This window comes from Poecile atricapillus, chromosome 21, assembly GCF_030490865.1.
Source record: "Poecile atricapillus isolate bPoeAtr1 chromosome 21, bPoeAtr1.hap1, whole genome shotgun sequence".
NCBI classification, from domain to species: Eukaryota; Metazoa; Chordata; class Aves; order Passeriformes; family Paridae; genus Poecile; species Poecile atricapillus.
Genome location: NC_081269.1, coordinates 1,451,338 through 1,479,082, shown reverse-complemented (window position 1 = coordinate 1,479,082; position 27,745 = coordinate 1,451,338). Strand labels below are relative to the sequence as shown.

Sequence of the window (27,745 nt, the reverse complement as noted above, 5' to 3'; positions counted from 1 at the left end):
GTTCTTTGCCACTCCTGTGGTTAGACTTGGGCAGGTTGGGTTTTGTTGCTGGTGGGTCTTAGCTACTTTTTTGTATGACCCACTTTGCAATTAATGGGTGGGAAATTGTCATTATTTTTAGGTAACCTGAACTTTTGAAATATGGTTTGATCTATTTATATAATACCTTGGATTGATTGGCGAAGAAAGTAGGTGTAGTCAACGTGGTGATTTTAACCAAAGTACAGCACAATTTGCTGGTGGATAAACATTACTTAGTTGAAAATGTTGCTGTGCTGTACTGGAGCTCTTTCATTTGAGTTTAGATAAAGCCTTAAAATTCTGCTTTGATATTTCTTTCACATGAAGAGCATATAAGTAGTCTTCAAAAACTGGATTTTGGTTATGTGCACTAGTTCAATGCCCTCATTTAGAACAAGTCATATGAGTTATAAATCAGATCTAGGTTAAGGATTACTCCTTCCGTGTTATTGTACAATCAAGAATATTTAAATGGGATAAGCTTATTTTTATGAGCTTAGCTACTGCCAAGTTTTGAATATAAAACCAAAATGCTAGTTTTCTTCATGGCTAACTGACTTCTAAGTCATTCTGAGTAGTATTCTATAGGGCTATCTTTTTTCATATTTTTGTTAATTTCTTGACTCTAATAGAAGACTATTGCTTTGTGTAGTCTTCTTTGTCCTTTCTTTTCAAATAATTTCGATAAGTGCACTTAGGACCCCTTAAAGTCCTTAAAAGAATGAATTAGTAAATGTTTTGATTTATATACCCATTTTTAGTTGGATGTGTTTCTAGTTACTGTAGTGTAAGGAGAACTTACTTGGGATTGGTTTGAAGAAGATCAGGTAAAGATGTTCCATATTTGGGGGTGTAGCTGTCAAAGCTTCTTTTGTTGATCCACTAGTAGAGTTCCTAAAGATATCTTAGGGTTGTTCCAGTTTTACAGTAGGACATGTTGAACAGTGATAAAAGTGTAAAGGGCTGGAGTTGGTACTGAGTGATTTCCTTTGTTCTTTCCAAAGAGTTGTAGTGCCCTTTTTGGGGAAAGAAATGTAATAAAAGAATGACTAAAATGATATGAATGATGTGTTGCAAATGAGCTGGTAGAGTTCATCTCAATTATTCAGTGTTTCATAGGTACCAGCAGGAATTGCAGAGTGTATTTTTTAAGGAGAACTAATTATAAAACCACCTTAAAAGTTTAATGATAAATTAAAAGATTTCTTAGGAAATGTGATGAATATAGGAATTTTAATCTAGTGAGATTTTTGTTTGAGGATGAAAATTCCTGGCAAACACTCAGATTAAGACAAAATTTGAATTAATAATGAGGTTTTTGGTTGAAAATCTTTGTGGCTATTTTGAATGGTACAGGTATTGATGTTTTTGCCAATATCACCTAGTGCAAAAATGAATGATTAATAGCTCTTTTTTCCAGTTACAAAATCTTCCACGGGTGATCGTAATACTGAATTCAGCAACTGCATACCTATGGATGTTCTTTAAGAACTATCCAGAGTTTCTCTAGTAACTTTCTGAAAACTTTGCCCATTAAAGTGAGTATCAGAACTGCTGAAAAGTCACCACTTTTCAGGGGTGGGTTCTGGAAAAGGTTTGATAGCAATAGCAGCTAAGCTGTGTAGTGAGTTTCACAGAGGTGAAAGAACTGTTTTCTGTGGATTATGGGGTAGTTCCCTCATATCTGTGGGGCGGAGAAGGGTGGGGAGAGGTGAGGTGGGCTGCTGCAGGCAGTGAGGGTCAGTGCCTGCCATGCTGTCCCAGCAGCATGTGCTCGCCCTGGGAGAGGTTTTCCTTCTGATCCAGCACTGTGGTGAGTTCCCCTGGGCCAGCACCCAAAGCAGCTGGGCACAGACTGCCAGGATTACTCCTGAGACCCTAGAATTGGGGTTTGAGGGGTGCAGATAAAGCACAGTTCAAGCCGTGATGAGAGTGCCACATCACCAAGGGCACTCCGTCCCTTTCTAATGTTTATTTGTCGCTTTATAAAATTTACCAACTCAGCAGGTCCCAGCCAGCAGAGCAAGTCAAGTTATTTTGTGCTGCGCGTTTGCTCTGATAAGTACTCTGAAGCAAATTGGTACATTTGTAGATCTAATTTTATACAGCTACTTAACTAATTACTGCTGTCAGGAGCAATTTCTCTCCGGTAGCAGCGCTGGGTAGCGGTGGCGGCCGCCCCACGGCCGTGGCCCGGCAGTTCTGGTTTGTAGAAGAGCAGCCTGCAGGCAGCAGGGTGAGGAGGGGGCTGCAGTCCCGGGCTGTTTGTTGTGCTGGCTGTCCCAGTGGTGCAGAGGGTCCCAGCAGAGCACAGGCTGTCCCCGCGGAGCCTCGGCGTGCGCCGCTTGCGTCCCCCGTGCAATTATCCCTGGCGATAATCAGCTCGCTGTGCCGGGGTTAATGGCACCTCCCAGCCCTGCCAAGGGCTTTATTTAATGCGCCCCAGACCTGGAGTGGTGCAGGTGCCATTTCAGGCCCTCATTTAATTTAAGCTGCTTTAGTTGGCATGGCAACTAGTTGAGACATCTGGGAGACATTATGCTCGGGATTGAGATTTAGGAGGATTTGTGGCATAGCAAAACAAAAATCTTATCGTAATAAAGTGCAGAGTAATGCTTTTGGGTTTTTAAAAATATTTTGCATTAAATTGAACGTAAATAATAAGGTAAACTGCAAATTTTAAAAGTCTGGTATAAATATTTAAAAGGGTCTTTGCTAAGGGAAAAGAAAAATTAGAGTGCTACAAATTATGGTGCTGCAGGGTTGGGTTTTTTCTTTATGAATTCTTTATGAATGCAATTTTAATACTTTTTTCCACAAAAAGTTGGAGATATTTAATTTATAAAATGAGTTTTTGTGTGGTGTTCCGTTGGCAGATGAGCCCTTTGGCCAACAGGGATTTGGCTGGAGAGGGTTTGTAGAGCAACAGATGAAAGCAGAGCATTGACTGGGTATAGATGAAAGAAAATGAACATTCAATACCTAGCTGTATCAGTTAACGTGGGGCAAATGTGTTTTACCTTCTTCAGCCACAAATGTGATAATAGCAGAGACTTCTGTTTCAAATGTGACTGGCTAAACTAAGCTTTTAAAGCTAGTTAATGTTTTTAATTACTGCTTGTAGTGCCCCCAGGATTTACTGTGATGATTTCTTCGTGTGTTGTTGTTGTCCCACAGGCAGGACATTGTCAGGATGGTCTCCATCCCTGGTGCAGCTTTTACCCTATTTCACTGCTTTTGAAAGCTCCTGGACACACACAGGCCCCTCTGGGAGCCACCTCCCCTCAGTCTCAGTTGGAATTTGCCTTTCAGTAACTTTGTACAAGGACCTTCATGCAAACTGCAATGGACTAATTTTCTTTCGCAAGCCATTTTTTACTTTCATTCCTCTAAGAATTTGACCTCTGAAGCAGCTTTCTTTTTAACTCGATAGTTCTGACCTGTAAGAGCTCAAGTAAGCAGGAGTTAGTGAATGTTTCGAGAGATTCTGTGCCTGTTCTGCTTTTCCTTAACCACTAAACTGCAGATACGTTGTCACTGAGTTGATGCAGAGTGACCTCCATAAGATTATCGTCTCTCCTCAGCCACTCAGCTCGGATCATGTCAAAGTTTTTCTTTACCAGATTTTAAGAGGTAATTTTTCTGCTTCTAAATTTATTGAAAACTATGTCATAGAAATTTTTTTTTTTTCTTAATGTTTGCTTTCAAGACATTCTCATCTTGAATAAGTTTCCTGGAGGAACTTCTTTTAATTTCATATTTGAATAAATACCAAGCATGAATTATTGTAGCTACAAGAGCATTCTTCCTTAAAACATTGTCAGGGAAAGAAAAGTCATGCTTTTAGAATCAAGGAACAGAAAGGACCCTAGGCTGAACCAGATGGGTAAATATGTGTGATTATATCCACTTAAGGTAAAAATTGTTACTGAAAAACAGAGCAGTAAGAGGTCTGAAAATTCCAGTGTGGGGATTAGCAGAGTATCCATGCCATAATCAGAGAGATGATGTTTTGCTTTTGATTTGTTGTTTGTTGGATTTTTGGGGGGAGGGGGTCTTTATAAAAAGACTACCAAATTCCTTTTTCTGCTTATTTTATATACTCCAAAATTTTATCCTGTCATTAAGTGACTGAGTGTGCACTAGTGGCTGGGAATTACTCACAAAAACTGAGGCACAGGCAAAGTCTTTGCTGATCAGGAGTTGCCAGACCTTCTGGGAAAATGCTGTCAGCCTTCCTTTAAAAGTGAAAAAACCCCCTTATTTTAATTTCCTTTAATATTTCAGGTCTGAAATATCTACATTCTGCTGGCATTTTACATCGAGACATTAAACCAGGGAACCTACTCGTGAACAGCAACTGTGTCCTTAAGGTGCTGCTTACATTTATTGAAGATGTTTGTGTGTGTATGTTGTTAATTTTTAAACAAAAAACATTCAATGTGAACGCTTTTTCTGAAAGTTTGTGTAAATGGGAAAAAATCCTACAGTTTTTTTAAAAAGTAGAAATGCAGGAACCATTTGTCTTTCCCCTTTTCTCCCTCTCACATCTCTGACAGCAAGAGAGTGGCAGTTCCTGAGCTGGACGTGGGTGGGATCTCCTGTGCCTGGTAGGGCAGGGGGTGCTTGGAGTGCCTCAGTGTCCCTGTGCTCCTCAGGGGAAGACCAAATGCCTGAGGTCCTTCCATTGACCTTGGGTATATGGAATTTTGAAGGACTGAGGTGTGTTGTACAGCTGTGCCGAGCACAAAAAATCAGTGTTGTTTACAGGGATTTGCGAAGAATTCTAATTGGCAAAGTTTGGTCTCTTTTCTGAACACTTCTGGTTCAAGACATTTTTAACAATTCTCCAAGCCCAAATGAGTAGAGCCAAATCTTTAATATTTTGAGACATGTCATGAGCAAATGAAGTTTGTTTGAGTTGAAATGCTCCATACCCAGAGGTTGGGTTTTTTGTAGTGCAAATCTTTTTAGTCTTTCAGATTATAAATATTAGAATGCCAACTTAAAATATACTGTGATTTCAAATCAAATTGTAGGAAGTTTAAATGTCAGTGGAACAAAGCAATGTAATTTCCTCCTGTCCCCTCTCCCCTGACTTACGCGGTTGCAGCAGATTATCTGATGTATTTAAATGCTGGTTGGGGATTCCCTGCCTCCTTCCCAGAAGGTTGCCTATTTGACATGCAGAAGGTGTTTTGGTTATTTTAATTTTTTTATTTACCTTCTCAATTTAGATTTGTGATTTTGGATTGGCCAGGGTGGAAGAGTTAGACGAATCGCGGCACATGACTCAGGAAGTTGTCACTCAGTATTACCGCGCTCCGGAGATCCTGATGGGCAGCCGGCACTACAGCAATGCCATCGACATCTGGTCTGTTGGCTGCATCTTTGCAGAGCTGCTTGGCAGAAGGATATTGTTCCAGGCACAGAGTCCCATCCAGCAGGTATCCATCATCACCTCTCCCTGCCAGCACTCCCTGCCACACCTGCTCCTGGAGGCAGTGGTGCACTCAGGGGAGACCTGCAGGGGCTGGAGTGTGCCCAGGGCAGGGAATGGAGCTGGGAAGGGGCTGGAGCCCCAGGAGAGGCTGATGGAGCTGCAAAGGGGCTCAGCCTGGAGAAAAGGAGTTCAGGAGGGACCTTCTGGCTCTGCACAACTCCCTGACTGGAGGGGACAGCCAGGGGGGTCGGGCTCTGCTCCCAGGGAACAGGGACAGGATGTTAATTTGTGTTAGCCTGGGAATATGCTGCTGTAGTGGAATGCATCCCCTGTCTGAGCTGTGTCCTGTGTGCTCTGTCATGCAGCTGGATCTGATCACAGACCTGCTGGGCACACCGTCGCTGGAGGCGATGAGGACAGCTTGTGAAGGCGCCAAGGCACACATACTCAGGGGTCCTCATAAACAGGTACTGCCAGGGCTGGCTCCGGCCACCCAGCCCCACCAGGCAGGGCTTCCTCTGGGCAGGACTCAGGCTTTCACATCCTCACTAAATTTCCATGGCCTGCTGGTTGAAAATACTCAGCTTGGATGCTTGGTCTCAGATCTGTCTGTGCCTGGGAGTGGGACTGAGTTAACCACAGGTGGTTGTGGTGCTCAGGGGTGGCGTTGATGTGTGGTGAGTCTGACTGCTGTGGAGACAAGGGGGCTTTTCACTAGTCAGGGGCATTCCTGGCTTTTGCCCTGCGGGTATTGGTGGTCTGGATGACCCAGATGAAAGTTCTCTCTTCTTGAGGTGACAGTGTTTTGATAGCTACTCTGAATGAAGATGTTAAATTTAAGTTTTAGTACTGGCAAGGGACATCAATTAAAATTGACAGTACAATTCAAAAAGCCCTGGAGGGTTACTGCACTTCCAGGATCAGGAGTGTTAGAATTGCCCAGAGCCAAGGGAAGAACCTCCAGTGCCCCAAGCCCAGAGGGTGAGCTGGGTCTCAGCACACCTGAGCTCAGAACTGAACTGCTCAGGAAGGCCCAACAAGAGGCTGAAAGCTGAGACATAGCATTCCACACAACTGGAGTAAAAGTTAGTTGTAAAAAAGACACCAAACCAAAGGAAAAAGGCAGGATGGAGTGATTGTGCTGACTGGGCAATAAAAAGGGCAAATGCAATATAGTGTTAACAGATACAAAGAAATGCTTGTGCAGACATCTCTAGTGCAGGGCAAAGGCTCTGTGGCCCTCCAATAGGGTCATTTTATGATTGCTAACAAAATTAACAAAAATACTGGCCTGTGCTTGCTCCAGTAGTTCAGTTTGCATCATTATTTTCTGCATGTTGAAGTAATTTCTCATGTCTGCTCACTACAATAGTAGTTACCATAGAAATGAGTATTGCATCTGCTTTATTATTGACATGTGGGAGTTCTGCCTCCCTGACACTTTGGATCCACTACATAAAGTTGTCGCTGTTCCATTTCATGACAGGATTTTTTAATTTGAGCATTAATAATAGGAGGATTTCCTTCAGATTTTCTCTACCAGTTTTAAGTCAAGTATATTTTTCTGCTATCGTGCTAGAAGAGTTGTGACTCCTAAACCCAGTGTCTTATGACCCACAGGATGGTGGGAATCCTAAAAAGCAACTGAAGTGAAATGGTATAAAAAGTTTCCACTACAGATCTAATGTCCTGTAGCCACAAATTTGTAAGAAATACACTCTGAGTTAGTTCTGTGTGTGTTGGGGAAAACAATGCTCCTTCTCCATGGTGTGCCATGGGATCTGGTGTGCTCATTGCACCTTGGAACCAGGGGATGTGGATCATCCAGGTACTTTTGTTTTCAACTTGAAGCACACTTCATGTTTGAGTGCAAATTCCTGCCTTTTCAGGTTCTGAAATGGAGGTTTTGCTGGTTGTAAATGGTTAAATGTTACTGATTCTCTAATTAGACTAATAGGGAGAGAAACCCAAGTTAGAAACAGGCGATTGCTTTGTCACACCAACTATTTTTACTCGCCGTAGGTGAGCACAGTGGGAGAGAGGGGTGAGGCATTTTGCTGCTCTGTGTAAAAATAGATTAATGCGAGAAGTTTCTGATTAAACCCCCCCTACCTCACTGTGTGCTGGCAAAATGGGTATCTACATACTCCCTAGACTTTGTCAGTTTGGTATTTAAAAGTTCAAGTGAATTGTGCCCCTGGCAGCCCCAGGGTGAATGATCTGTCCCTGTCCCTGCTGACCCCTTTCCCAAAGGAAAACATGTGAGTCTGTCCCCTGCCTGTTGAGGTCCCTCCTGCTGTGGGAGAGCAAGCCAGGAGGAGGAAAGTTACCAAACACTGCAGCTTTATGTCCCATAGGCTGCCCTGGGAAACCAGGGCTGGGAAGTGCTCAGGGCTCTGTGGGGCAGTTCAGGGTTAACTTTGACTGATGTCACTGTGGAGGTGTAATTCTTATTTATACTGGGAAATTTACAGCTACCGTGACATCCAGTACAGTCCTTCTGTCACTGTCAGTCAGTTGTGGATTGCCTGGGCAAGGAAAAGCAAAGAAATCCATAATTTGGGAGGGACTGAGATTAAAAAATTAATAATGGAGTTAATCAAACCCCAGAGCAGCTACAGCTGGGAGTGGTGTCTCTATAGAAAATACATAAATAAAAGCAGGTTTTTCTAGGGATTACATCGGAACTAAGGGAAACAGTGATAAATTAGACCTTTATTACCGTTGCTGGGCTTTGTAATGGGGATCGTTGTCATGCTGGAAAGTGTTGGGTCCCACTTGCCCCTTTAACAAGGAGTTTGTCCTTGCTGACTGTGGAATAGCATGTGTGGGAGCAGGGTTTTCCTGCTGATGGATCTGACAGGACACTCTGTGCTTCTCTTCCTCCCATTCCCCCTACAGCCATCCCTTCCTGTCCTGTATACACTCTCCAGTCAAGCTACACATGAAGCAGTTCATCTCCTTTGCAGGATGTTGGTCTTTGATCCAGTAAGTAGGACTGAAAATCATCTCTTACACTTCTGGTTTGAACAGTTTTTGTTGTCTGGTGCTTAAATTTAAGTGTTTGAAGTCAGGGACTGCTGGTTTCCTTCTACTGGCATTGCAGTACTTTTGGTCCATAAAAAATGTAAAAATATTGTACAATTGGCCAATCAGTTCCCCCTGGAATGGGGGTTTCACGTTTCAAACTGAGTGGTCCTGGGAAGGAAGCTCCGGCAGTGGGAAGGATGAGGCTGTGCATGAGTCATGCTCTTTTCCGAGCTGGGTGTAGGTAGCAGAACATCAGTTACTTTGATGCAGTTCTAATTAGGGATACGGGGGTGTTCCTGGTCTTGCAACACACAAAAATTCCTCCTGCATCCCCAATCACAGAACAGGATCATTTTTCCACTGAGCATCTGTTTTTCTAATAAAAATGTGCTGCTGTGGATTTTGGATTTCATTTCTTGGGACATTGTAGAGAATTGTCACGAGAAAATCTGATATTGGAATCGATAATCTTAATTATTTCATTCCCAAAGAATCCCCCCAACACTGCAAATGTAAAACAGAGTGCCTGCAGTGCAAAGGAGGAGGCTGGGGGTTGATGAAGCATTTAGAGGCACTGCCTTTGGAGTGTATTTTTTTAAAACCTTAAGATTGCTTTGCTGAACAGAACCATGGAAATGTTAAACTATAACCAAATTTTTTTTTAAAAAAAATCCTTTCTGACTCCCTCAACACTTAGAATGCTGTTTTTCCCATCTTGTTTTGATTTATTGCAGGAGTCATAATTGTAAGGTTATCTGGAGAAAAAAAATGCGTTGAAAAGCATGTTCCTACAAGCCATGTGGTGGCTGTGAGTGGGGAGGTCGGTGCCACCCAGCCAGGCTGGTTCGTGGGCCTCAGCTCCCCTCTAGTGGCAGCTCCGGCAGTGCCTGACACAAGCCCCTCCTTTCACACCACTGTGGGTTTATAAAACAACTGAGCATTAATCGATGAGTAGTTTCAATACCTCTGAAAATACCCTCACTCTTGCTCTCTTCCCTTTCCTTGCTGTTGCCAGTCCAAAAGGATATCTGCTAAGGATGCCTTAGCTCACCCCTACCTGGACGAGGGGCGGTTGCGGTACCACACCTGTATGTGCAAATGTTGTTTCTCCACTTCGACTGGCAGAGTTTATACCAGTGATTTTGAACCCATCACTAATCCCAAATTCGATGACACTTTTGAGAAGAACCTCAGTTCTGTTCGGCAGGTTAAAGGTGAGCAGGAGTTAACCTTGCATGTGCCGTTGTCGCCCTGCAGCAGGGGGGACATGAGATGGAGTTGGGATTTGTGCTCTGGATCCACACAGTGACCCCGGTGCTGGTTTCTTTTAGGTATTTTTCCATAGTAGACACTGGAAATTTCTTTTCACCAAAAGAACAGAATTGTAAGTGTTCTGAGATAAGGCAATGGTGCAAGCACAAGCTGACCTGCACAAATCTGTGGGTTTCAAACCTCACCAGTGCCCATCCCTGGTGCCCTGTTCCTGAGCCTTTTGCTGAGGGATGGCCCTGGGGGAAGGGGAACTCACTGTGTGGCATTTTGGGGCTGTGAGGTGTGACCTCCACAGCTGTCCTGCAGAAAGGGGCAGCAGCAGCCAGGAGCTGAAGCTGAGCAGTCAGATTTAGGGAAGCTGGAGCTCTTATCCTCACTAAAATGTACTCTTAATAAGAGAAGATCTGTTTCCCTCCAGTGTTGACATTGCATTTTACTGAAGCCAGAAGTGTTAATGCTGTGTTGTTTTGTATTTTTCTCCTGTGTACAGAAATAATTCATCAGTTCATTTTGGAACAGCAGAAAGGAAACAGAGTGCCTCTCTGCATCAACCCTCAGTCTGCTGCTTTTAAGAGCTTTATTAGGTAACTGTATGTAATCACATCTGATATTAATTCCCATTTATTACTAGTACAGAACTCACACATCCAGAATGTTTTAGGTTTTCAGTTCCTGAGAGTAGGAAGGGCCCCATAGATAAAATCATTGTGAACTGTTTTTGTGAATTCTTCTAGAATTTAAGTAAAACGTGCAAGAGTTTCAAGTAATGTTTTTGTGCGAAAGAACAGAAGTCAGACTGAAACTGAAATTGGGAAGGTTGGGTAGTTTTGATTGTAGAGCTGCATGGTGAAGGCGCCAGAAGCAGCGACTGAGGGCAGGTAAAGGAATGTTTGCAGTCAGTGCTGGTGGCTGTTGGCAGGCTCGGGTTGGCTTTGGGGTTTTGCTGTCCCCGGGCTGTTGGGTCCCCCTGAGCAGCAGGGCTGTGGCTGTGAGCCCTGCGAGCGAGCTCTGATGTCTGTGTCCCCCATGCAGCTCCACGGTCGCCCAGCCCTCCGAGATGCCGCCGTCGCCGCTGGTGTGGGAGTGACCGGAGCACCCCGTACTACTGAAGATGTAATGTAGCTTTCCACTGGAGTCTGGGATTTGCAATTCTGGAGGTTAATCATGCTTGTACTGTAATTTTACTAATGAAGTTTTAAATTAACAACCACTACTTGTACAATATGAATAATACTTAGAAATGTACTAGACTTTTAATCTTGTAAAGTGGTTGTGCTTTTAGACGAAAATATTTTACCCAGAGTTGCACGTGTTTTATGAATTCTAGTGCAGCTGTGATGGCTCAGCTCAGAACAAACAGAATTGAACCAAATTCGGGGAGGTTTTTGGTTTTTTTATTTTATTTTATTTTTTCCCTTTTTTTTATTGAAGTGAGATTGTACAAACAGATAGACATACATTTTGATATTGAGCCATTCCTGAAGATTTTGGGTTTTCTAAAACTAAGGAATACAGAAAACTTGACTGCGACCAATCATGAAGTCCCTTTGGGTGGCTGTGGCCATGGGAAGTGGCCATGTCCCCTAATGCCCAACCCTATAAATAGCTTCTCACTAGAGCTGTGATGGTGATGTGTGCTGTTCTAAAATCAAATGTTGTGAGTAGAGAGAATGAGTTTGTGACTAGGAGAGACTAAACTTCTGTTTCCTTACCCAGTATAAATATATATATATATTTAATCTATTTTTATTAGAAGTTTTTCTGCTCTTTCTTACATAAAACCCCCCCGCATGCATCTTCTATGTGTGTAAATAATTCCATTTATGGGCTAATTTCAGAGATCCCTGACATCCTTGCTGTATAGAGAGAAACTAGCTTGCACATTTTAGGTCTGTGAAATTTTGTGAGAACTTTTTCCTGCACTGGACAGTTGAGAGAAAAAAAAAAAAAAAGAAAAGGACAAAAAAAAAGCACATAGGGAATTCTGTTAATTGTGTTCGTGTCTTTAGGCAAAGCTGTGGAAGTCTTGAAATGTCACAGTAGTAAATAACTTTTATTACTTTTTGGCTAATTCTTTTTCTGTTGGAACACTGAATTCTGTGCATATGTATATATGAACACAAATTGAAGGCCTCTACCTCCTGGAGTATACAACTTGGTTTGTTTACCTCCACATGATTTTTTTTTTTTTTAAGTTTAGTGTGGAGACTTGAAACTTGAATGTCCCTTCCAACTTTTGTATTTAAAACAAGACTAGAAAATTGAAGACTGTTTTTCACCTGTACAAAGGAATACTAAAAGGTGGTCTTAAAATTTGAGCCTTGGTCTGGAGAGAAACCATGGTGTTTGTTATGGACAATTAACTGTTAAAGTTATTGTAAGTTATCTGTATTTAGCAGAGTATTTTCAACAAGAGTGATCTGAGCTGGAATTGGAGACTATTAGTAAGTTATGTTTGGAAGTTTTAACTTCAATGAAGTAATTATTTGCTGTGAAAGAGACAAACATTGAATAACTGAACAAAGATGGTGCAATATCTTTGTTTTTTATGAGGCTCCTCAGAATAAAACCAACTGAAGCATTTCAATTCACTTGAATGAGAAACGTGTTTAATTATCGAGCCCCAGAAGACACTGGTATGAAAGGTAAAATCTCAGAGGTTGGTCAGTTAATGTGGCACACTTGCTGGTCACTTTGTAAAATGTAGATTTGGAGTACAGTGGTGAAAACATTAAATGTGACATTTGAAAACGCGGTGCTGGTGTCATTCTTTCCTGCCTGCTCTCCCCGGGGCTGCTCGGTCTGGGTGAGGTTTCCCCTTCTCCCCCCGGTGTAACGGGCCGGGAGGTGCCGGTCCCGCTTGGGGCGGATCCTGCAGCGCTGGCGTCTCCCGGGGGCACCGGGACCCCGCTCAGCAACGGGGGAATCGGAGCCTGCCATGCCCGGCCGGGCTGGACCGGGACCCGGGCAGCGCTTGGGCTCTGGAACTCGGGATCGACGCGTCCGGGGAAGAAAGGGCTTGGCCCGAGGTGCGGGACCAAGGGGGACAAGAGCCGGGCTGGCGGGGGCGGGCTGCCGGTACCGCCGGATAAAGGAGAAAGAGCGGGGACAGAACGGGAAAAGGGAAAGAACGGGGAAAGAACGGGGAAAGGGGAAAAAGGGGGAAAGGCGCGGGGGCGGGGCCGGGGGTCGGTGGGCGGGGCCATGCCGGGCGGGGCCAGACCGGGCGGGGTCGGTGGGCGGGGCCAGACCGGGCGGGGTCGGTGGGCGGGTCCAGACTGGGCGGGGTCGGTGGGCGGGGCCAGGCCAGGCGGGGTCGCGGGACGTGGCCGCTGGCGGGCGCGGCGGGGGCGGGGCCAGCGCGGGGGGCGGGGCCGAGCGCGGCGATGGCGGCGGCTCCGAGGTGGCGGGAGCGGCTCTTCGCCCTCTATTTCCTCTCGCACATCCCGATCACGGCGCTCATCGACCTCCAGCCGCTGCTGCCCACCGGGATCGCGCCGCGGGCCGTGAGTGGGGCCGGGGAGCGCGCCGGGGCTCGGGCCGGGGCTCGTTCCGCGAATGCGTGCGGTGCATCCGCCGGTTCGGTGGGGCCAGGGGCGGCCTTCGGCGAATCTCGTGTGTGGAGACGCCGGGGGGGCGAGAGAAAGTGCGGTGAATGTGTGGAAGAGCGTCTGGAAGCGAAGCGCTGCTGATGCCCACGGGATGAGTCACAGCCGGGTCATTCATTGGGGAGGAGCGGGAACGGAATGGGAATGGGAACGGGAATGGGAGAGGGAACGGGAATGGGAGAGGAGGGAACGGGAGAGGGAAACGGGAACGGGAGAGGGAAGCTTCATCCGCGCGTTCGGGCTGTGGCTGATGCTGATGCTGCTGCTGGAAGCCGTGGCCGGGATGCGGCCGCTCCGTGTCCCCGTCCCGGGGAGGCCCCCGGGGAACGGGTGCGGGGTCACTGCTCCCCCCGGGAATGGCAGGGGGGATGTTCCTCTGCCCAGAGCGGGCTGAGGGTGTTTCACAAATGCCACAAGGACATCCTTTCCCTGGGAATGGCCTCGCTGTCCCGCTGTCGCCCTCGGCACCGGCGCCCTGAGGCTGCGGCAGAGCGGGGCCGGCGCCACGTGCTCGGGACGTGGCTCCTGCGGCCCCGGCCATTCTCCCATCCCGAGTTTTCCTCAAATTCCTGCCAAAAACGCAACAGGGAATTGTTGCCGCTGCAGGAGCACGCCTGCCAACGGCCGAATTTATTAGTAAAAGTCTTTGGTTTGCTGGGTTTTGAACAAAATCATGGAAGAAAATGAACATCATAAAATCAATTAAAATAACGGTTGGGTGGCAGATAATTAGTTCAGCCCTCATCGTCAGGGTGCGGTTGGCTGTCACCTCCTGTTTGAGCTTTACAACTGGTGATTTGGTTTTTGCCATCGGAATTGCTTGTAGGAGTACTCCAGTATAGGAACCTTTTAAAATTAATAGTTAACCAGCAGATCTCAATGCATATCTCTCAGGTCAAAGTCCAACGTACAGCCATGCTGGAGTTTACATTTCTGTCAGGGAAACCAATTGCAACGGACAGAGCCCAAATCCTGGTGCTGAGTTGTTCCCCTGCAGCAGCCCCGAGGAGCCCCCAGCCCTGCTCAGGACCAGGGACTCCCACCCTGCTGGCCTCATCCCATTGAGAATCACAAGCTTTGCCCTGCAGTGGTGGATGCTCAGTGACTGACTGTTGTTTTGGGTTTTTTCAGCTGACAGACCTGTTGCAGCAGTATGCAACTGCCTTCAGGGACCCCATGATGCTGCAGCCCCCAGAGTGGTTCAAGGCATTCATCTACTGTGAAGCTTTTCTCCAGCTGCCCTTCTTTCCCATCGCTGCCTACGCCTTCCTGAAAGGTGGGGGGAAAACAGGGTGATTGAGGACGTATCCTGGGGGCATTTTTGTAGGACACCGCCTGCTGCTGCAGCAGAGAATGTTTCCCTATCATGATTAGGGGGTTTGAGGGGTGTACTGTGGAGGGCCGGGCTGCTAGGGCCCACACGAGTGTTCTACCTGAGAAAGCAGCACAGAATAAAGTTTGTCAGGAACAAAACCTTGTAACTACAGGCCCTTGTCAGGTGCAGCCATTTGTGTAACCAGCATCAGCATTTGACATCTGGCTAATTTCCAGGGCAGCTAAAGGTCTGGGTCAAGCCTGTGTACTCCTTTTGTTACTTTAAAACTATTGGGATCACCCCTTTGTTCTAAATTGCTATTGGGGAGAGAAATTTCCTTGGTTCCTACTAGTACTGAGGGTTTTTTCTGCTCCCTATTCAATCTGAGTGATGGTTTACCCTGGCAGAGAGGCAGCAGTCAGTGTTCTGTCACAAGCCTCAGAATTCTGGTTGTTTCAAAATACTTAAATATTGTTTCCTTTTTGCATCTGCAGGTGGCTGCAGATGGATCAGGACTCCTTCCATTATCTACTCCACCCATGTAGCCACCACTCTGTTTGCCATCCTGGCTCACATCCTGTTCCACGACTTCTCCAAGTCAGAGCACGCGGGCCCTCAGACGCTGCGCGAGCGCCTGGTGCTGCTCTCCATCTACCTGCCCTACCTGCTGATCCCTCTGCTGCTCCTGTTCACCATGCTCTGCAACCCCCACTACAAACACGTGGAGAAGAGGAAAAGGAAGTAGCCGGCTCTGAAGGCGTACACACCACACCTGTGCTGCATTTGGTTCCGACCCTACGCTGGCGGAGTCCTCTGGGACAAACGTCTCCCTCGTGTTGGCTGCAGTGGCTCTTCCCCGAGCCCTGGCTGCTGCAAGAAAAAATGGAATTGGCTGGAGTGCACAGCCCTGCTTTGACCACACACTGATCTGGCAGGGGCCTGGGCCAGCCTGGGGTTGGGTCTGTGCAAGGCCCCTCTCCCAGGAAAATGGACTTTTAACCCTTTGATGTGTAACTCAGAGGGAACACACACACATTCACTCACTCACTCACTCACTCACTCACTCACTCACTCACTCACTCACTCACTCACTCACTCACTCACTCACACTCTGCAGCTGATACTGTTCTTCCAAGGTCCCTTTTTCCAAGATGACTGCTTGGAAACCACTCAAATAGGAAATATGTCTTCCAACCACATATTTTGAAGAATTCCCTACCCATTACACACAGATTTGCAAAGCTGTTCTTCTGAAGCATTTCAAATCATATCATGGTTGTTAACTTCCTTGCCCCTTCCTTTAAAATTTCCACTGCCTTTGCTCTGCTTAATTTTGAATAATTATAAATGTCTGATTAATGATAAATGTGCCAAAATGTGGATTTATGAATGCTTAAAGTTACCCTTGACAACCAGGAGTACTGCCTAGAGGATTCTGAAGTACTTCAGAAATTGTAACCAAGGAGTTGGAAATTTCTTTCTTCCCTAAAATCACTTCTGGTATGGAAATAAATAACTAAACGCATTAAACTGCATTCAGTCTTCTTCAAGGAATGGCTGAAGGAACTTACAGTGACCACTAGAGTTCACAGAGTAAATCCAAGCATAAATTACAACTACAGGTAGAAGTTCAGTGGTTTGGGGTTGGTTTTGGTCTGGAGCCTGGTGAGGTGACGGGCCCCATGAAGCTGCTCTAGCACTACTGGTACGTTTTAGACTTCACTGTGTAAAGTTGAAGCTTTCCCCAGGCTTTGGAAAGGGCAACATTTCCATACTGAAGTGCTACAGACATACACAAAATATATCTATTTGCACTTCAACATGAGGCTTGAGTTCACACCTGTGTTAGATATATATAGTTTGTGCACTCCTGGTGTCACTGACACTTGGAATGGTTTCCCTCATCAGCCTGGTGTTCCATCCTAATAATGCCCACAAAAGGATTCAGCTCTCAGATTACAACACTCCTGAATGGACATTCCCGAGGAACAGTTCAAAGTTCTTAATTCTCATGTAGTTTCTGCTTTTTTGTGTCTGTAATGTGTCCATTCTGGAAATCACACATTTCTGGGATTTTTTTCTAATTCTATAGAAAAAGTAACAGGCAATATAGATCCGATACTGCTGTTTGTGTCTAAGCTCTTACGCTGAAAAATAACAGAGCACTAGCAACTAATTCTGGTACAGCCGGACAGTCTGAGAACAATAATTTATTTTCTGATTTCTATGAAAGAGCTCTAGAGTTCAAAAAGAGACACAACAAAGCACCAGTAGCATTAATTCAACTGTAATTTGAATTAGAACTACTGACTGTACAAAACTGGTATAAAATCAAAGGCCAGGACAGTCTGTGCAGCTGGGAGCAGTCAGCCCTCCTTATTGCCACAGTACCCTCAAACTGAGGTACAGCCCCTCTGTTGTACAAACCATCTGCACTCCTGCACAGTGGAAATTGCATATTTCTGAAATTCTCAAGATTCTGGAATGGTCAACTTTCCATGTGAGCTGGTTTTTATCTTAAAATCCTCTATTTCTGGAAAATGAACTGGTCGATGAATTCGTTCTGGTCCGCTTCGATTTTGCAGAGAGTCTCGTACTCGACCCGGTACCTGCAAGACAGAACAGAGGGTCCAGGACCCCCATGTGTGTGAGGTGGGTCAGGGCAGCCCCCTGGGAGGTGGGAGGGGAGCTGGGCTGTGTGTGTCACCTGTAAGCAGCAGCTGCCTGAGTCACACTGAGCACCTCTAAAGGACCTTTATCAGCCAGACACAAGGCTGTTGCAGATGTCTTTTGCATTCTGCACTGCCCTAGTTTGTGCTGCCTCTGTTCAGCCCTGAAGTCCTCAGGGATGACCCTTCTTTGGTTCTCTGCAGGGCCTGAAGGTAACCCCATGGCTTTGTTCCAGTGTGCTCTGGCCAGGACACACCTTTGATGCAGGTGTGGCTGTCTGAACCAGCCAAGGGTCCCACAGCACAGGCAGTCAGCCCTGTGTCTGCCCCGAGCCTTCCCAGCCTGCACAACACCCCAAACACTGAACACAAAACTCACCTTTCCAGCTGCATCTTTTTCTCAGCTATCAAAGCCTGGAGCTGCTGCTCCTGAGCCTCTCTCTGCTTTGCGATGGACTTCAGCAGGTTCCTTGCCCCGATGGCCTGACAGGACAAGGCAGGGATGTGTGGAGAGTTTTGGGTTAACTCCTTTAGCCCCTTTCCCTCCCAACAGGTTGACTGTGAGGCGTTTCAGCCATGCCAGCAATCAGGGAGGGTGATGCTGTCTCCTGAGGGGGGGGTGGGACTGGCCCCCAGTCCCTGTGGGGCTGGGTAGGGGTGAGGCCTCCGAGGCTTCCCCCAAACTGGAGGAACACAGTCAGTGACTCCTCTGGACACACACACTGGGCACTGGTCCTACAGCCAGAAAAACTCAGGCTACCAGAGGCCTCTCCTGCCTCTGGAGGACAAGTTCTACCAAGATGGAGTGATTAAAAAACACACATTCTGTTTCTGTGCAGAAATATAGACAGGCAGGGAGAGCAGGACTGGTACACATGGGAGTTATGTGATACTGTCATAGGCTTCATTAATTCATTAATCATTATATTAATTATAGTATTAAGATCAATTCTAAAGGCCCAGTTAATCCCAGGGGAATGCCAGCAGGATGCTGACAGAGAATCGTCCTTCTGCTGTAGAGGGAGGGAGGGAACGAGAGGGCTCACACAGGGCAGTGCACACGAGAAGCCAGCAATTAACTGCACAGTACCTTCATCTTCTCATTTTCTGCAGCTTTGGCCAGTTGATCAACGAGCTCGATCAAGCTGCCCACTATTTTCTGGAATTCTGCTGTTTCTGTAAAGAAAAAAAATCGTGAAGTGATACCCAGAACTGCCCTAAAGAGATCGAATGGTCCCGCTTTGTCGTATCGTTTTTAGACGCAGCTGTACGTTTAAGTTTACAGTAAACAGCCACGTAGTAAGATTTGGTTGGAATCAGATGAGAGGGGCGAGGGAAGGCCCGAGGTGTCCGAGAGGCGCTCGGTGCCCGGCCCGGCCCGCGGGACTCACTGTCCACGAAGGCCCGGCACTCCTCGCGGAGCTGCGCCGTCTGCGCCGCCACCTCGGGCTCCAGCACCCGCAGCTTGTTCAGCTCGTCAAAGTGGAGCCCCGCCGCGCCCAACGCCGCCTGTGCCATAGCCGAGCCGAGCCGAGCCGGGCTCAGCGGGCACCGCCGGGCTCCGGCTCCTCCGGCCCCGCCTCCGCCAGCGCTGCGCCCGCCGGGAGCCGCGGAAACTCTTCCGGGCCAGCGGTTCCCGGGTCGTGCCGGGCCTGAGCCGCTGCTGCAGGTGAGTGAGTGAGGATGGGCCCTGTGCGGGGCCGGGAGCGGAGCCGACTCTGTTGGCTGCCCCGGTGGCTGGGGCGGATGGAGCCTGTCCCAGGCCGTGCCGCCGTTCGCGGGGCTCGGGCGGAGCGGGGCCGCCGCCCGGGCTGTGCCCGCCGTGTATCCACGGCACGGCCGGGCCCGGGCCCTGCCCGGGATGCCAGGCGGGTTCCCGTTCTCCCACGGTACCCTCGGGTTCCCCTGGCTCCCCCCGAGCCGTTTGGGTCGCTCCTTTTCCCGGGGCGCTGAGCGGGGGCGGCTCCCGTTGCGGGGCCATTGTTCCGCAGCCCGTCCTGCCTCCCACGCAGAGAGGAAGGAAGGCACGGGAAGGGATGTAGGGAATTTTCGGTCCTATCAAAGGGGGTAATTAAATATCTCGTGGCTGTTTGCAGCAGAGGCCTCGCAGCTCCTCATTGACCCCTTAGAGGAGCTGGCGCTGGCTCCTGCCCGCGCTGGCTGGGCTGGGATTTAGCTTAGCTCGCGTTTCGCTTCGTTCTTCGGTCAGAGCAGTGAGAAACTGCCTGGAGGGACGGAACTGGCCGCGAACTCCTCTGAGGAGCTCGGTCGGACCGGCTGCATTCCTGTCTCCTCAGGTTCGGTCTGGCTGCTGTTACAAACACTCCACTGTTCTCAAAGGGGGATTTTGAGGGTTTAAAGCAAGGCAGGCCATCAGTGACAAACAGTGGCATACGTAGTGGGGAGTCTTGTTTATTTTCTTTTCAAATTTGAACTACGTTCACTCGTCAGGGCTCCAGGATGGATGAGGGATAGTTTTGAATGAGTTACCAGAAAATAGAACCTTGCGATCCATCTTTCAGTGTTGAGGCCTTTGAAGAGACATTTATTTATGTCTCCAGTTAAAAGTCAAACGCACACACACCGCGGCTGAAGGAGGGGCAGGAAGCTCTTTCAGGGCTTTTCAGCTGGCCTCAAACGGAGCTGGGTTCTTTTGGGAAGCCGAGGGGGAGCTGAATTCCAGCAGCATTTGAGCCTGGCCCTCAGGCTGTGTGGTGTTCGCAGTGTCGGCCGGAGATACAATAGCAGGAAGTCGGAAGTTTCAGGTGCATCAGAAATGTGACGCGGCGATAACTCGGCTGCATGAATTGTCTGAGAAATATCTGAGTCGTGTTTTGTCAGGACGTGTGTAGTTGTGTCCTTAGGAAGCGTCTCTTCCGCAGGGTGACATCCACGTCTGTGTGTGGAGTGGCCGTGGGGCATCGTGCCGGCCCCACACGCGGTGCTGCCCCCGAGGTGATGCTGGCCCCTGCCCCGCCGTCCGGGCCCGCTGAGGCGTGACCGCGGCACCACGGCCCGGCCCACGCGCTGCAGGGTGATCATCTACCTCCAGAAGGACATGTCGGGGGACACCTGCCTGGGGAGCGCCCTGTGCCCGGCCGCGGGCCACAAGCCCAAGGCCGGCGGGCTCAAGGGCAGCAGCCTGGGGAACAAGTACGTGCGGCTCAACGTCGGCGGCTCCCTGTACTACACCACGGTGCAGGTGCTCACCAGGCACGACACCATGCTCAAAGCCATGTTCAGCGGCAGGATGGAGGTGCTTACCGACAAGGAAGGTAAGGAAACAGCTTTTACTGCTGACAGTTTTGTAAAACAGCTGGGGTTTGTTGGTGGTTTTACACGGTTAAGGATGTAGAAAATGATGTATGCCAAAAATCACTTGGAACATTAGGCAGGCAAGTCCTTTTGGTGGTAGCAATCCTTTGGCTTTATAGAAATACCTGTTTTTGTTACTCAAATGAACTGGGAAAGGACTGGTGCTCTTTCCTGCCCTCACAGCAGGTTGGTGGTGGTGTTGTAAAGACTGAACAGTCTGTGGGTTGGCATTTCTGTCACATCGAGCAGTGGCATTATTCAGAACTACACACATAGGGAGGGATGTGGAGTTTTCAACTTTGAGGCTCAGAATAGCCTGCCTTGCTTTGTTGAGAAATCTTTTTTCCCCCTTCTCTTGAGCAGTATGTTTCAGTAGTGGCTCATGGTGCTGTGACACTGTTTAGGGATCAGTCAGGCAGTGTGTCACCTCCAGCTGGGCACAGGATATTTTAAATCCCCGATACATTATAAAGGGCAGAACAGGCAGCTTTGTGTAAGTGCCTCAGCCTGAATGGAAAACAGGAATCATGTTCTGATAGCTCCAGCTGGAGAGTCCAGCAGGGCTTTAGCTTACTTTCCTAGATTGTTTTCTATACCTAGATTCCAAAATAACACCTATTTTTCCTGTCTTCCACTTTATGGAAAAGGGTTTGGCATTGTACTGAGCCTTGTGCGTGCATGCATCCTCCACTGCTGTTGTTTGGCAGCAATCAGACATCCTGTTTCCTTAGGGAATGTGACTTCAGGGATTTTGTAAAATTGCAAGAATTCGTCAGTTTGCTGCTGTTTCCTCTTCATCCCCTCTGTGCTTCCTCCTGATCTGTCTTTCTTTGCTTCTGTTTGGGGACTGAACAGCTTTTCCCCCACACTGGGTTTGCTGGGCTGATCTGCCTTTTAGTATCTTCAGAACATTTCTCTCTCTTTTTAGCTCCAAACAGCAGCAGCAGATGTGTTTGGAGAGCTGCCAAATCCTCCTTGTTAGGCCACAGAACTTACATCTAAAATCTACCTGTTGCAAACATTGGTGAATTCTTTCTTCTGTCCTTCCTTGGCTCTCAGAGGTTTGTGACTGCCCAGCATCACAGTGTAGCACTGCAGTTGAGTCTCTGCAGCAACCTCAGCACGTTCTGCTGGAAGCTGAGTGGTTTTACCTTGCTTTTGAGGTGTGGGAAAGAAGTGGGAACATCTGGGCAGTACCAGTGGGGCTCCACTGTCAGCTTCTGTTCTGGCACCAGCTTCAGTTTGCTCAAAGTCAGTAGGGACTTCCAGTGGGTGAAAGGGGAGAAGCGTCCTGAGCAGTGTCAGGAAACCTCAGTGTTGTTTAATCTCTTCAGGGAGCTTTTTATAGCCTCTAGTGTTGAGGTGACTGAAATGTGTGGTTATTTTTCAGGCTGGATCCTTATAGACCGTTGTGGGAAGCACTTCGGAACAATTTTAAACTATCTCAGAGATGACACTATTGCACTTCCAAAACACAGGCAGGAGATCAAAGCATTGATGGCAGAAGCCAAATACTATCTCATCCAGGGCTTAGTGGACATGTGCCAAGCAGCTCTGCAGGTAAGAACAGAAGTAGCCTGTGAAGTGTTTCATGGGTGTTTTGCTTATAAAATTTAATTAAGACAACTTGAGAGATTTATTTCATGGCCTTAGAGATGGTACCAAGTCTGAGGTGTGCAAGGTATTTTTGAAATACTGTTCAGTAAATAGTGAGGGATGTGGGGACACAGCCTGTCTTGCCCATGCTTGGTTTTTGCTCTGTGTCCCGAGGGCTGGCTCATGTTGGTGACATGCTGTTCTGCCAAGCATTCAGTTCACTGTGGCCGATGCTCTTCTGTGCAGTGGTTTGAGTTAATTAAAACTACTCCAGACTCCTTCTATCCTTTTGTTCAAGAAAAGATGGAATAATAAGCCCACTTAAACCAAGTATGACTAGACCTTGTCCTCGCTGTGGCTGAGGACATCCCCCTGCATCCCACTATTTCAATTACTGCTGCCTTCCGGGGATAGGAAATCTCTGCTGTGATTCTGGGTTGCAGATCAAGATAAGCTGTGTGGTTACTGTAGCAACCCAGGGCTTTCCCTGTACATCACATCATTTGGGAACATGGCTGGAGGGGCTGAAGGAGGCAGCAGCACCAATGTCAGCTTTAGCATTTCTCTTATTTCCTCTCTTTCTTCTTTCATTAAAACAGGACAAGAAAGACTTGTATGAGCCTGTCTGCAGCATCCCTATAATCACCTCTCCAAAAGAAGAGGAGAGACTGATAGAGTCATCAATGAAAGTAACTGCTCTTATCAACTGTGGATTTTTGCTAAATGTATTGAAGCACAGAACTTAACTTTTCTTTTCTCTCACTCCCAACAGCCTGTTGTTAAACTGCTGTATAATAGAAGCAACAATAAATACTCCTACACCAGGTATGTCCCTTCTTTTTCCCCCTCACTTTAGTGGGAAAGTTTCTCTTTGACTACGGGAATGGAAGATGATGATGGATGATCTAACTTGGCTTATTTTGGTTTGTTTTGGGTTTTGACAACTGTATCTTGCTTTGAAAAGTAATTAAGGCCCTCCATTGCATGTCCCTTAATAAAATTTAGTTTTTTAAATAGTGGACTCACCCTGACCGTGTATCTGTGGTGTGCAGGATGCAGAGCACATGGCCCTTCCAGCACACACTGACTCTGGACTTCTGCTGTCATCAAGCCAGAGAACTGCAGTGAAGTGGGGTTTGATCATCTCGAGCGTGGATAGTTGATGTAATGGTTTGGGACATTGTGCTGTCCTTAGTAATTGTGTAAGTTGACCTCTAAAGGCTGGTGTGTTTGCTCATGGGGTCAGAGCAGTGTATTTGTATCTGAAATGGGCTATTACCCCTCTTTTCTTGGCAGCACGCGGCAGTGAGTCACTACTTATTTGTATTCTGCAGTTGGATCAGTGCTGAAAGCTGGCAGAACAGGCAGAGATGGCTGCCTGAAAAGCCCTGTTCCTGCTTCTGTTGCTGTGTTTCAGTAACTCAGATGACAACTTGCTGAAGAACATCGAGCTGTTTGACAAGCTGTCCCTGCGGTTCAATGGCAGAGTGCTGTTCATCAAGGATGTGATCGGGGACGAGATCTGCTGCTGGTCCTTCTATGGGCAGGGCCGCAAGCTGGCCGAGGTCTGCTGCACCTCCATCGTCTATGCCACCGAGAAGAAGCAAACCAAGGTAATGGAGCTTCACCTGCCCGTGCTACAGCTTGGAAACAGTCGTGGTTAGCTTGATGAGTGTACGGAGTTTCTCTAACTTCAGGAGTTAACTTGTAATTTGCAGTGGTGGCGCTGAGGTTACCGGGGTCCAACATTGAGAATCAGAGATGCTGTATTCTCTTCTAGTGCAATCTAAACGATTAGCTGAGGGAGGTGACCTGGTGATGGGAGTAACCCTCTACCAGAAATTTTTTATTGTCTTTATAATGTGTGGGTTTATGGCTCAGTACTTTTTCACGTGTGGGTGTATGTTCCAGTTGTTATCCTGGATGGATGAGGAGCAGGACATGTGCTGTCTTTTGTAGGTTGAATTCCCTGAGGCACGAATTTATGAGGAAACACTAAATGTCTTGTTGTACGAGACGCCCCGTGTCCCGGATAACTCGCTGCTGGAGGCCACGAGCCGCAGCCGGAGCCAGGCCTCGCACAGCGAGGATGACGAGGGCTTTGAGCTGCGCGACCGCGTGCGCCGCATCCACGTCAAGAGATACAGCACCTACGATGACCGCCAGCTCGGCCACTAGTGTGTCCCTGCAGCAGGGCCTGCTCCAGCCTTCATCCTTGGACAGGAGGGAAGGAGCCCCTGGACTCTGGCATTGATCTTCACGGGGTGCCCCGGCTCCCTAGAGCAGCAAACGGGGATTTGTGTGCACAAAGCAGCACTGAAGGCCAAGGGCTTGGAGAACTGAGGCGTGCACCTTGTGCTTTACCTGCAGGCTGGCCCCTCTTCCTGCTGGGGAGGGGGGATTTGGAGCACTGGTTCTCAGTCTGTGGTTGCTCTTTCCTATCTAATGATTTGCCAGTTTTCCCCTTGCTGTGAGCAGAACTGCTCTTCCTGAGTGAGGTGGCATGGTTTGAAAAGCTCTTTCCAGACAGCTCCTCTTTCAGGGCTTTGTATCATGGAACTTACAGTTATTAAATCAAGATACTGAAGAGAGAACTTGAATGTGGCTGCACTTAGCAGACACTACATGGGATAAGCCCCAGGAGAAGCATTTGGCTGGCCAGTCAGCTGCACCTGTGCTCTCCCACCCCTGTCCCCAGAACACCTGCAAAGGTTTGAGTTCCAGGACAGTGTCTTTAAAACTCATTGATTCCAAGGAAAGCCTCTTCCAAAGTGATAAGAATCAAGTCATCAGCCTCCCCATGTGAAAAATGGAAATCTCTGAAAATGTAAATGTGTAGGTAATGTCCTGGATGAGGGGGAAATAGGTATGGTGAGGGAAGAAACCTGAAGTAAGCAAACTTGAGCAGATTGTGGCAGTGTTGCCCTGGTTGCATCTTGTCACACTGAAATCCTGTTTATACAAACAAGGGCAACCTGGGGAATTGGTTTCCTCCTGTGGCCTAAAAGTGCTATTTAATGTTAAATTTCTCAAGCAGCAGGGGAAAAGTCACAGTGCCTGGAGAAGTACAGGCTAAACAGTGTTTTCTAAGGCTAGAACATGTGAATTCAAGTTCTGTGTTCTGAATCCCTTCTTGAGTGTAGAAGTTGAAGAAGAAAAACAGCTGTGAAAATATTGTTCTAGCTTGGAATTGCGAGAGGCTTTGGGCACAGGAGAGAGGTGGCTTATACTGGATTTTAAACTGGAATAATCACTTTTATTTTGAGTGCTTGGCTGGGTGTTAACTCTACAGGACACTTCAGGAGGTGGGAATCAAGTCTGCTCTGCAAATTTGGAAATTTCTGGAAATTTTCTGGAAACAGTTTCAAGCTTAGTATGAAAAGCCATTATTGTGTTTTTAAGCATTTGCTTGTATGTTTGAGCCGTAGGTAGCAGTTTTGTGACTGTCATTCATGGTTATTCCTGCTGGCTGCCCACTGCCAGGGGTATGTTGGATATGGTCCACAGCTGCTTTTTGTGTTCCTGTGTCATACTTGATCACAAAGCTCCAGATTCCACATTGGTCAGTCCTGATCTGCTTTGACCAGTGCCAGATCTACCTGTAAGATTTGAAGAAAATTACTGCAAAAGCCTGACAAGAAAATAATCCCCAATTAATGCAGGGAGTTCATAAAGATAATAGAGATGTAGATGGTTTGGGAGTAACAGAAACAGGGGAGGGGACAAAAATTATTTGCACTCATTTATGTTTTTGAAAATTAAGTGGTTGTGGGTTGGTAAGAAAACACTATCATATTTTAGGATTTTTCTTGCCTCTACATGTGGCAGGATTCACTTCATTCTCCTCACATTCTGGAAGCTGCATTGCACAGGGATGCACTTGTCTATTTGTGAAAGGCCTCTTGAAATTTCTAATAAACCTAACAACCTCTTTTATTCTGCTTTCTGTAAGTTTTTGTTTTCCAGCTGGCTATTCTGTCGTGCCAGGGAAAATACAGCTGAGATTAGTTACAACAAAAATTCTTCTCTAATTCTGCTAGAGTGTGATGTGGATTTTTAAATTTTTTTCCCTCCACTGATGCTGTTTAATTTGAAGGCACCAGCAGAGGCTGCCGTGATGGGGTCTTTGTGCTACATTTAATAGCTTCAAGTTATTAACTTTTGCTTTTTCTGTCTCGTAACAAAGGCTGATGCCATTTAAAAAACACATGTGGCACTTCTGTTTCTTGGCAAATGATTTATATTGTTTTTTTCTTGTCACTATTGTAGTGAATGTTAACAGAGTAAGTGATGCTGATAGACTTGCAAAACTGCATTTAAATGAAGTTATAAGCAGAAAAAATGTCATATTTGCATTTATTTTTTTCTGGGGAGGACAGGTATGGGAGTGAGTGTGTGAAAGAGAACATCGGAGCTGTGTGCTACTCCAGAGGCTTTCTTAACTCAGAGGATTCATTAACAAAACGGATCCAACTTGTGAATTATTACACTGTAGTAAGCAGAGAAAAGCCTGTGTTTTGGTTTAGTTTTCCTTTCCCTACTTCCCACAGCCAAAAAGTAGTAGTAATTTCTGATTTGAATTTAGATTAATTAACCTGGGAGGCAAACAGTTTTGAGAACCATCTGGGTTGTGAGAATCTTTTACCAAGTGCAAAGGATCTTGGCAGTTGTGGAATGTGGAGTATCAGTAGGAACTGCCAGCAGTTATAAATGTGTTTAAAATACGTGCAGATATCCTTTTCATTTCTCTGTGGTTTCTCCTGTGTCCTGTTTGTCTGAAACTGCTCGAGCACATGGTGTCACTGAATCTCCCTTGCCCCAAAATTGTGCCCTGGGGTTGTCCAATCTCTGTCCCACCAGTTTCTGATCATTTTGAGTGCTGGAGTTGTGATGTAACACATGCTTTGTATTCTCACCTTAATCAGTCTTTGTGTAATTGAAGGCTATTAATTATTGTGACAGGGATGTTCTAGACATTCTAGAGCATGAATTTACAGCCTGCTGTAGTGCAGAAGCAGCAGCAGCGAGCAGGATGATGCAGTTTAAAGGCAGCATTGGTGGGTTTGCAGTGAGCTCTCCAAGGATCCTCTCTGCTCAAATTGAGCTCAAATTAAGCACAGATTAAGACAATACAGGTTTCGTTTGTCTTCAAGTTGAGACTTGTACTGGCTTCCACCCAGACCGTCCCCATTGGGTCCATCAACGATGTGCGTGGGAATTTGGAGTAGCCTTTGGGAGAAAAAAGAGCTTTTTTGCCCTACTTGTAGGGTGTGAATTGTAACTATGTGAATTGAAGCTTCATTCTTAGAGGACTAGCTGTCCTCCTCACTCCTAAATTTAGTCAAACCTTTGTACATTCAGGCACTGCCTTGGCAGATGGAGGGAGAGAATGGGAACCTTTCCCTGGCAGCTGTGCCCAGCCCGGTGCCAGAGGGCTGCAGGGTGATTCCCAGTCCTGTGCCCTGGCAGCAGCCTC

The 27,745-nt window shown here is 47.0% G+C and overlaps 4 protein-coding genes across 7 annotated transcripts in view; 3 read left to right on the top strand and 1 right to left on the bottom strand.

The window, feature by feature from the left end:
• The window catches only part of NLK (nemo like kinase), a 36,096-nt gene extending 23,576 nt beyond the window's left edge, over positions 1-12,520 (top strand). For 2 of the 3 annotated variants that reach the window (XM_058854483.1, XM_058854484.1), the window contains exons 5-12: positions 3,548-3,654; positions 4,309-4,394; positions 5,259-5,468; positions 5,830-5,931; positions 8,366-8,452; positions 9,510-9,708; positions 10,257-10,350; positions 10,799-12,520. In XM_058854483.1, the coding sequence (XP_058710466.1) occupies positions 3,548-3,654; positions 4,309-4,394; positions 5,259-5,468; positions 5,830-5,931; positions 8,366-8,452; positions 9,510-9,708; positions 10,257-10,350; positions 10,799-10,853 (940 nt within the window). In that variant the 3' untranslated portion in view covers positions 10,854-12,520. Of the gene's footprint in view, positions 1-3,547; positions 3,655-4,308; positions 4,395-5,258; positions 5,469-5,829; positions 5,932-8,365; positions 8,453-9,509; positions 9,709-10,256; positions 10,357-10,798 lie in introns of all 3 variants that reach the window. The other variant, XM_058854485.1, reaches the window with a different exon arrangement.
• A 591-nt stretch (positions 12,521-13,111) lies between these two features.
• TMEM97 (transmembrane protein 97) lies at positions 13,112-16,224 on the top strand. Of its 2 annotated transcripts, none has more exons than XM_058854322.1 (3): positions 13,112-13,272; positions 14,506-14,650; positions 15,184-16,224. In XM_058854322.1, exons 1-3 carry the CDS (start codon positions 13,153-13,155, stop codon positions 15,432-15,434), a joined length of 516 nt encoding a protein of 171 aa, XP_058710305.1. In that variant the 5' UTR covers positions 13,112-13,152; the 3' UTR covers positions 15,435-16,224. The 2 variants fall into 2 exon arrangements, with proteins under 2 accessions (XP_058710305.1, XP_058710304.1); XM_058854321.1 differs by lacking the exon at positions 13,112-13,272 and adding an exon at positions 13,282-13,483.
• A 632-nt stretch (positions 16,225-16,856) lies between these two features.
• Positions 16,857-18,960, bottom strand: IFT20 (intraflagellar transport 20). The gene is made up of 4 exons (XM_058854325.1): positions 18,750-18,960; positions 18,449-18,534; positions 17,738-17,841; positions 16,857-17,298 (listed from the first exon to the last, which is right to left on the bottom strand). Exons 1-4 carry the CDS (start codon positions 18,874-18,876, stop codon positions 17,217-17,219), a joined length of 399 nt encoding a protein of 132 aa, XP_058710308.1. The 5' UTR covers positions 18,877-18,960; the 3' UTR covers positions 16,857-17,216.
• Positions 18,956-26,993, top strand: TNFAIP1 (TNF alpha induced protein 1). Its single transcript, XM_058854320.1, has 7 exons — positions 18,956-19,027; positions 20,241-20,633; positions 22,064-22,233; positions 22,869-22,958; positions 23,042-23,094; positions 23,687-23,882; positions 24,229-26,993. Exons 2-7 carry the CDS (start codon positions 20,417-20,419, stop codon positions 24,445-24,447), a joined length of 945 nt encoding a protein of 314 aa, XP_058710303.1. The 5' UTR covers positions 18,956-19,027; positions 20,241-20,416; the 3' UTR covers positions 24,448-26,993.
• The last annotated feature ends 752 nt before the right edge of the window (positions 26,994-27,745 follow it).

Excerpts from the sequence above, each read along its gene's own strand:
- TMEM97 (XM_058854321.1), top strand. The coding sequence starts at position 13,325 with ATGCGTGCGGTGCATCCGCCGGTTCGGTGGGGCCAGGGGCGGCCTTCG. Across the intron at positions 13,484-14,505 it reads ACGGGATGAGTCACAGCCGG|CTGACAGACCTGTTGCAGCA; the intron begins GTCATTCATTGG and ends GGGTTTTTTCAG. Across the intron at positions 14,651-15,183 it reads TGCCTACGCCTTCCTGAAAG|GTGGCTGCAGATGGATCAGG; the intron begins GTGGGGGGAAAA and ends TTGCATCTGCAG.
- IFT20 (XM_058854325.1), bottom strand. The coding sequence starts at position 18,876 with ATGGCACAGGCGGCGTTGGGCGCGGCGGGGCTCCACTTTGACGAGCTG. Across the intron at positions 18,535-18,749 it reads GTGCCGGGCCTTCGTGGACA|AAACAGCAGAATTCCAGAAA; the intron begins GTGAGTCCCGCG and ends TTTTCTTTACAG. Across the intron at positions 17,299-17,737 it reads AAAAAGATGCAGCTGGAAAG|GTACCGGGTCGAGTACGAGA; the intron begins GTGAGTTTTGTG and ends TCTGTCTTGCAG.
- TNFAIP1 (XM_058854320.1), top strand. The coding sequence starts at position 20,417 with ATGTCGGGGGACACCTGCCTGGGGAGCGCCCTGTGCCCGGCCGCGGGC. Across the intron at positions 20,634-22,063 it reads GGTGCTTACCGACAAGGAAG|GCTGGATCCTTATAGACCGT; the intron begins GTAAGGAAACAG and ends GTTATTTTTCAG. Across the intron at positions 22,959-23,041 it reads TGATAGAGTCATCAATGAAA|CCTGTTGTTAAACTGCTGTA; the intron begins GTAACTGCTCTT and ends CACTCCCAACAG.